The sequence below is a fragment of the Pelodiscus sinensis genome, chromosome 25 (genome assembly GCF_049634645.1).
Source record: "Pelodiscus sinensis isolate JC-2024 chromosome 25, ASM4963464v1, whole genome shotgun sequence".
Taxonomy (NCBI): Eukaryota; Metazoa; Chordata; order Testudines; family Trionychidae; genus Pelodiscus; species Pelodiscus sinensis.
The window spans coordinates 6,983,989-6,992,485 of NC_134735.1; the positions used below are offsets into that span (position 1 = coordinate 6,983,989).

The 8,497-nt window shown below is 54.5% G+C and overlaps 1 protein-coding gene across 1 annotated transcript; it reads right to left on the minus strand.

Annotated features, from left to right (window-relative positions):
• Positions 1-859: 859 nt before the first annotated feature.
• Positions 860-6,546, minus strand: LOC102444302 (interferon alpha-inducible protein 27-like protein 2A). Its single transcript, XM_025186075.2, has 4 exons — positions 6,404-6,546; positions 4,293-4,334; positions 2,103-2,264; positions 860-1,195 (listed from the first exon to the last, which is right to left on the minus strand). Exons 1-4 carry the CDS (start codon positions 6,408-6,410, stop codon positions 1,122-1,124), a joined length of 285 nt encoding a protein of 94 aa, XP_025041860.1. The 5' UTR covers positions 6,411-6,546; the 3' UTR covers positions 860-1,121.
• Positions 6,547-8,497: the final 1,951 nt, after the last annotated feature.

The following is an 8,497-nucleotide window of genomic DNA, read 5'->3' on the forward strand; positions in this document are numbered from 1 at the left end:
GCTCTACCTATCGCTGTATTGCAAGCCTACGAGCTGAGTCACCAAGAAGCAATGAAGACAGTCAGTAGAGGTGGCATCGCGCTACGTGGTCACCCACCCCTGAGCTAGGACTCACTAGCCACATTGAGTGGCCACAGGATTACGCCCCAGGCTTATTTTAAAACTAGGCTCAGAGGAGGAAGCTGGATTGGCTCTACTGCTGACCAGGGGTGGCCCGTGAACCTAGGCAAACTAGGCAGTTGCCGAGGGCGCCACCGGCCTGGGAGCCCGATGATAACGTCACAGGGCGCTGGGGCACCCCTTGATTATGTCACAGCCATTGATGGCCATGCAGGTGGGGGCGCCGATCTCACCTTCTGCCTAGGGCGCCAGCTGCCGCAGCCGGCCTCAGGCCACTCCTGCTGCTGACAGAGGCTTAGAGATAGGGTTGCCAGGTGTCTGGTTTTCGCCTGGACTGTCCATTATTCAGGTCCTCCGTCCACTAAAAAAACCAGAAAATACGGGACATGTGAAATGTCCAGTATTTCCTGTTTCCCTCGGATGGAAGCCTGGCGGGGGTGGGGGAGTCTGTGGGACCATTTAAAGGCGCAGTGCCCTCTTTTTTTTTTTTTGCTTAACAACTTTGGCTTCCCCCTCTTTTCCTCAACAGAATTTTTGCCCAGTGTGTTTTTTTTTAAGGGGAGTGTGTCAGTATTTTTTGTTAAACCATTTGACAACTCTAATTATCCTGCTCTTTTTTTGCCATGAACAGCCCCTCTACGCTCCTGGCTGGGGGGGTGGTGGTGAAGGTGTACGCACACATGGTACACAGTCTTTACCAGCACACAATCAACAGTTTCCAGATGTAATAACTTAGCGCTTTTGCATTTGCAGGAGTTTATTGATTTGTCACATTTCAGCCAAGAGCAGGAATTCGGCCATTAAACCCCACAGCACTCGACACTGGTGGTTGAGAAGGCAGAGCAAGCGACAGATGGGCAAAAGCCATTTCTATAGGCCACACTGGTTTGGCACGTTCCACTATGAAGCCGTTTCTCTAGCTTGCTACTTGCAGGATTAGCCGGAAGGGGCAGCCGCAGAAGTTGGTGTGACTTCCAGAGTGCACAGGGGCAGCTGTCGCTTCAAATTAAGGCTCCGACTACTGCCCCAGCACCTACCAACACAGCTTGGGCAGCAGCAGGGAGACCTGTGACACCTGAGGGGAAACAAAGAATGGGATGCTCAGTATTGCAACACGCTAGGCGGTAGGGATGTGAACGGGTCACTGGGTGATGCTTACCGGGTAATGGTTAACCAGGGCCTGGGAACAGCCTGTCCTGGGCAGAGGGCTGCTCCAGCCCCTCCAGCAGCCCCAGGCAGGGCTGGGAGGCAGCAGCCCAGTGCAGGCTGAGAGCGGGAGCTCTGTGTGGGGCTGGCAGAGCCAGCAGCTCCCTGCAGGGCTGGCAGCTCCCTATGAGGGGCCAGGAGCTGGCAGCCCCGCAGGTTGGGAGTTGCTCCAGCGGGCTTGAGCGGCTCCCTGCCCCTCCCCCCCACCTTCTGGGATCCTGTGTAATCAGTTAACTGATTACACTGCCTAACTGGTTAGCTGGTAAAACAGGATTTGACATTCCTGCTATCAGGCCAGTGATTTCCTTCCTGTGCCCCTGCCCTGGAGAAGTCGCGACTCTCTTGCTTTCTGGTCGGCTGTAAGAGGTTCCCTTACACCAGAGGCCAGAGTCCAGTTCTGTACTTGGCTGCCCTGCCTTGATGGTGCAGCCTGGAACGGGGGAGGAAGGAGGTACGATCCAAACACGCTGGGCTCTAACTCTCCCCCCAAGGGGCACATCCCCAGGGAGAACAGACCGTGGCGGGTGAACGTCTCTTCCTCTGCGACGAGGCAAACGAGCCATGGTCCAGCATAAGCCCCTCGCCAGAGGGCTAGTGAACAGAGATGCTAGAGCAGGCTGCATCTAAGGACGTCGCAGCTCCCTAGCAGGGGCTGTGAGCAGCAGGTCGGGCCAGGCAGGGGAGAGACTGACTCCTCCCCAAGTGCAAGAGAAATCAGAACCCCATCAAAACACCAGGCAGGGTTGGTTCTAAGGGAGCAGAGTCCCGGTACTTACCCACGGATTGCAGCACGGCCACAAGGCTTCCCGCGGCCACCCCTCCGCCATTGGCTATGGCAGCCGCTGACATCATCTTGGCCGCAATCGACCCAGCTGCGATGCCTGCCCCAGTAAAGCCTACTGCCCAGAGTGCAACGGGGGCGCCGACGACGGCAACTCCTGCATGCACCACACAGCCGTGTTACACACAGTCCAGGCGCCTACCACAACTGCTTCGGCAGCACGGCTGGTAAGGTGATAAGAAATGCACATACAGACTCACACAGGCACTCACACTTCACATGACCTGACGGTGACCAGTCCGTCACAGGGCCCAGCCAGGATCAGGACTCCGGGGTCTGCTCGGTGTCATTGGCACCGAGTTGGTGTCTGGCAGCTCTGATCTAGGAGCTGTGTCCTGGAGTCGGTACCCAAAAAGCTTCCTTTTGGGTCCCGATTTAGCGAACGAACCTTGACTCCTGCACCAATTACTTTACTCAGATTTGACGAACCAGTCCTAACAGACTGTAGCACACTTACCTAACCAATCACACCCCGCCACCTTCATTGCTTTACACCTAGCAAAATAATTCTACAGCAGACAGAAACAATTAAAAACCAGACAGAGAGCACATAGACCAGGGCTGGGGAGCCTCAGGCCTGGGGCCTGGATCTGGCTTCTGAGGTCAAGCCTTCCCCACCCCTCCACCCCCCAGCATTGGGGAGCCCAAGCTGGCACTCCAGCCTCCCTGTGGGGCTGGAACACACAAAATCTACAGCCTGGGCCCCCCTAGGCTCTGGTGTGTGAGGGGAATGTGGGGAGGGTCTGTCTCTTTCTTAGTTGGGCCATGTCTGTGAAGGGTCTTTTTTTTTCTTCTCACCTGTATGTGGCCCCCGACTGATTTTTCTGTGGGTCAGTGGCCCCCAACTCAAAAAAGGTTCCCAGCCCCTGATACAGACAAACAATAGGGGAAAGTGGGAACCATAAAGATAGAATAAAGGACGGAGGATTTCACCACCCCAACCATTGGTAAGTTGCTTCTTGCCAGCCTTGAGATCTGTTTCTTTATGTGGTGATACTGACATCATTAGGACCAGGGGCGGATATAGGGCAGGGCGAGCGGGGCGGCTGCCCCGAGCCCCACGCTTCAAAAAGCCCCGCGCATGCGCCGTGGCAAAGGGAGGCCCCACGAAATTATGCTGCCCTGGGCCCCGCAAAATGGTCATCTGCCCCTGATTAGGACTGTATCTTCTTATAGCCTGGGATGGCACTATTTGATTGCAATTTAGATGCAAGGAGAATATGCAACTCCCAGCTTTTCGGCTAATGGCTGCTGCTCCTTCAGTCTGGCTGCAGATGAAGGCTTTAGGCCTTCCAACATGGCTACCGGCCTTCCAGTATGGCTACTTCCCACCTTTCCAACATGGCTACCGGCCTTCCAGTATGGCTACTTCCCACCTTTCCAACATGGCTACCGGCCTTCCAGTATGGCTACTTCCCACCTTTCCAACATGGCTACTGGCCTTCCAGTATGGCTGCTGGACTTCCACTACGGCTACAGAAAAAGGCCTTATCCTTACAGAGCCAGCCAGCCATGGACCCTAACCCTAACCCCTGCCCAGCTCTTTTCCTGGATGGTCCCTGTATCGTGCTTCCAGTAGCCAGGAAGGGTGACAGGACCATTTGAGACCCACTCCCTCAAGGAAACCGCCAGTTCGCAAAGCAAGCCTGGCACGGCACATTGGGGGACGTCAGGAGCAACATCTTGCCTTCCTAGCTCCATTGATGCTACAGGACTCTGCTGCATCTGGGGGCCAGTGGCACCTTGGAAGGGCACCCCCAGGACAGCGGCAGGGGCGACAGCGCTCACCAAATGCATGGACTGTACAAGGAAGGCCCATATGGATCCAGCCTCTCGTTTTTCGCACAAGCAAAATGAACTGTGGCCTGGCAGGGTTTCGAAGGGTTGTCTCCAGCCCCCTCCCCGGCTCCCACAGCCGCCCTGCTGCCTCGTGGGCTAGGGAAGAAATCAAGCTGATAGGGACCAAGTCCTTGATCCCCACATGCCTGAGCCTGAGGTTCATTCGCACCAGCTAGGGTCTTGGCAGGGGCAGCTACTGAGCCGGGAGAGTCCCTGGCTAAGCGTGATTTTGATAAGTGCAGAGGTCAAGTGTCAATCAGTCACCACCCCGGGGGTAGCCCCTTACCTGTCCCGATGCCCATGCCTGCCAACGTGAGAAGGCCGCTCCCTAGGGAATGAGAATTGGACGTTAGTGACCTAGCAGAGGCGTTCAGATGCGAGAGCCACGGAACTGTGCCCCGCTGGGCAGGTCGGTACCACTCACGAGTCCTGGGATTTTTGCTTTTCATTCAGCCCTCTGCACTGAGAACTGCTGGGTGCCTCTTTCACGGGCAGGGTGCTTGAGGATGAGCGAGATGCTGACTCAACAGGGGGAGCTGCCCCTTGGGGTCCCTTTCCAGTGAGGTCTCACCAGCCTGTGGGCTGCTGCAGAGGCTAGGGAAGCTGTGAGGAGTCTTGGCACAAAGTAACCAATGGTCAGAACCCCTTTCTAGCTGGGAGGGGGTGGGGGCTGGATCCCCTGCCCCAGACCCTGCCTCCACTTTACCCCTTCCCCCACCATGCCTCTTCCCTGCTTCCTATCCAGAGCAAACCCCATCTCCGCTCCACCCCTCCCTCCTAGAGCATTTGGAATGCAGTGAAACAGCTGTTTGCAGTAGGCGGGAGGAGCTGGGAGGGACAGGGAAGAGGAGCTTGGTTACTGATTCCATAGTGTAGATGGCTACACAATTAACCGATAAGCCTGGGCTTATTGGTTAATCTTATCGACTACGCGCACTCCCCACCCCCAGGCACCTTGCTGCCTCTGTATCAGAAGCAGCAAGGGACGGGGCAGTGGGAGCTGGTGCCTGGGAGGAGCTAGCGTAAATCTGGCTCCCCATGAGCACTAGATCCATCTGCCTCCACCCCAGCGCTGCTGCCTCTGATAGGGCTACGTCTACACTGTAGCCTTCTTCTGGAAAAGCTTATGCAAGTGAAGCGTGGAGTGGAATATCACCGCGCTTCATTTGCACAAGTAATTAGCTGCTCATTTTTTCAGGAAGAACGGCTCTTGCACAAGAGAGGGGGTTTTGTGCAAAAAGGAGCCGCCTACACAGCTCCTTTTTGTGCAAAAGCCTCTTGTGCAAAAATGGCCCCTAATTAATAAGGCCAATGAAGCGCGGTGATATTCCACTCTGCACTTCATTTGCATAAGCTTTTCCAGAAGAAGGCTACAGTGTAGACGTAACCATAGAGAGGCAGCAGCGCGGAGGGTGACGGGGGCAGGCTGGAGCCAATACATGCAAGGAGCCAGCTTTCAAGCCAGCATATTGGCTTCCACAGATCCCCTGGTGCCCCCCATGCTGTCTCCTACAGAGGCACGAGGAGGGGCACGCAGTGATGGCAGCAGCCCTTGTCCACGGGGGGTCTGAGTGGTACAGGGAGGAGCCAGCTTGAAAGAGGCAACAGCGTCGGAGGGACGAGAAGGCTGCCACAAAGCAGCCTCTGTCTGAAGCTGGCCCAAGCTCCCCGGGACAGAGGCTGCCCCTCTGCCTCTCCCCCACCCCTGCACTGCTGCCTCTTTTAAGCTGGCTCCCCCCGTACCACTCGGACCCCCCCATGGACAGGGGCTGCTGCCATCCTGCGTTGCTACAGGGCTGCAGGGGGCTCCTGGGGAGTGGGGCCAGGAGTGCACTGACTGTCAGTCCCATCCCGGGCACTATCGCGTCGTGGTGTAACCGCTAAGGTGTCATGCGGTTACACGACTGTTCCGTTACCCGCTCTCTAATTTCCCCCCCGGGGGTGCGCCGGGGTGGGAGCACCCCTGAGGTTGGCACCTTTGGTCAGAGCAGCAAGAGAGGGTGGGAAGGGATTTGGGGAGGCTCCCGTCTGCTGCAAAAGGAACCTTTCCACAAAAAAATCAAGGTGGCTCTGAAGTGGGCGCCCCATCCTGCCCCCACCCCCGCCATCCTTCAGAGCCGGGCCAGTGGGACTAGTTCACTTTGCTGCCGAGGGAAGACCCATTCTCACGCCTGCTCCACTGACAAAGCCCTGGCCGGGTTGATCTAGTTGGGATTGGTCCTGCCTAGAGCAGGAGACTGGACTTGACGACCTTCTGAGGTCTCTTCCAGCGCTACGGTTCTATGAGAGCCTGGGGGCTGATCTGGGAGCTGGGTTCTGGGTTTCCTGGGGGAGCTGGCGGTGACTAGGTGGGGGAGCAGTTCTTGCTCCAGGCTCAGGTAAATAGGAAGCTCTTACCGAACATGGTTGCAGTGCGAGGGTTCTGATCCGTTGCTTTGGTGGCAGTGTCACTGAGCAGAGTCGGAAATGCAGTTAGTCCAGTTCAGACCAACCACCCGAATATAGTCCTTGGGGGCTGGTGCCACAGATGTGAGACTCCACCCCTGGCTGCAGAGGCCAGTTTCTTCCTAGCATGCGTGTCGTCATTGCTGGCATTGGTACATGCCCCAGTGCCACCGCTAGACCTCCGCCCTTTACCCACATGCAGCCTAAACCAGTGTCCAGGGGTAACCCACACACCCAGCTGCTCTGCAAGACGTCTTGCCCAACCTCCTTGCCCTGGTAACCAACCCCGCTGCTTGGCACTCGGCACCACTGCCCACGTCCAGCACCTCTGATTGCGCGTGGGGGACACAGCCATCCAGCCTCACTCGCTGCTCTTCTCGGCCCTCTGCCAGGGCTGTCCCTACCCCCGCAAGACCTTGAGGCTCACTGGCCCCTGCTAAGGGAGGTGTCCCTTGCTAAACATTTCCCCTGGAGATACTGTTTAGTGGTGCACAAGCGAGAGAGCCTGTTTAAGCCCTGCCCACGCCCACCCTGCAGCACAAGAAAAAGCTGCAAGTGAGAGGTTTTGAAGGGCAGAGCTCTGGATTTTGCCACTCTTTCCGTCAAAGTGTGCAAAATCCAGCCCCTCTGAAAAGCCAGATGCTTGTTTAGATCGCTGGCATTAGGTGCCCAAGCCTGAAAACTCCATTCTGCATTTTCCACCCGTGTTCTAGAGGTGAACAGGAGGGCCAGCTTCAAAACTTCCCATCCAAACAGGGCTTTGGACAAAAAACTGGGGGTCTGACAACCTGAATTTTTTCACAAAAAGTGTCTGTTCCCCCTCCTCTGAAAATCAAATTTTCATCTAAAGCTTTTTGGCTGAAAATTCTCAGCTTGTTGAAAAGCAGTTGACATTTTTCCATGGAAAATTCGTCCACCACAGAATGTTTGTTTTCAGCAGAATTTTCCAGACAGGGAATATTTTTGGGCCAACTCTAGCTGGTAGCATTTTAAGAGACAGCATCTGGATCATCAGAAATCGGGAGCAAGTAGTTGAGAGGAGCACCTCAAAGGAGAAATATAAATAAATCCAAGTAATTGCATCGTAACAGCCAGTTGCCAGAACAGCAGAACTAGAAGGGCATAAAACCATGTTGTGAGAACCTCACGATCCCAACTGGTTGGTCAGGCACTTCATTGCTATTTACCCTAAGTGTCCTGCAATTTTCTGTGCCATCTGCCTCCATGCCAGCTCTCTGTCCACAGTACCTTAGCGATAGCCCCAAAGGAAACAGTTAACAGATCCCTCTGCCCTGAATCCTTCCAGAGGGTTTTTTTTAAACTGTTTTTTGTCTTCACCCATTCCAGAGGAATACCCAAGACAGACTCAAAAGCATCCACTACACATTTTTCAAAACTCTCTGCAAAACAGTCTGGGGGACTCTTCAAAGCTGCTCACTTGAAATGTGGCCCAAAATCAAGGACAACTTTCCTTCCATCAAAAAACCCCAAACTAACACACGCACTGCTGCCCCAGTTCAAGGGCATGAAAGTAATTTGCATAATCACTGAGGACAGGCAGGAAAAGTTGAATCTTAGGTTTCCATTTCCCAGCTCAAGCTGAGAGAAATGAAACTGAAAGCAGATGCTTTTATCTGGGCTGGACAAGGTCAAAAAACACTGTTTAAAAACAAGTTCGGGGCGGGTTTGTGGCAGAGGGATCTGAAAGCTGTTTCCTTCAGCACTCTCATTGCTAATGCACAATCGCAGGAGAGCTGGGATGAAGGAGGATAGTACAGAAAACTTGCAGGGCAGTTAGGTTGTGGCAACTAAGTGCCTTGACGTTAATGATACAGTTGAACCTGAAGGTTAGGAACACCTCGGGAATGGAGGTGGGGGATAACACTGAAATGTTTGTAACTGAACAAAATAGTATGGTTGTTCTTTCAACAGTTTACAATGGAACAGCGACAATACAGCTTTGAAACTTTACTGTGCAGAAGAAAAATGCTGTCCTCCCCCTTTTTTTAAAGTAGCTTCTGTTTGACACAGTAGTGTATTGTATTT

Bases quoted from the DNA above. Each gene is read 5' to 3' on its own strand.
- LOC102444302 (XM_025186075.2), bottom strand. The intron at 2,265-4,292 runs GTAAGGGGCTAC...TGGTGCATGCAG, and splicing joins AGGCATGGGCATCGGGACAG to GAGTTGCCGTCGTCGGCGCC. The intron at 1,196-2,102 runs GTAAGTACCGGG...GTTTCCCCTCAG, and splicing joins GGCCGTGCTGCAATCCGTGG to GTGTCACAGGTCTCCCTGCT.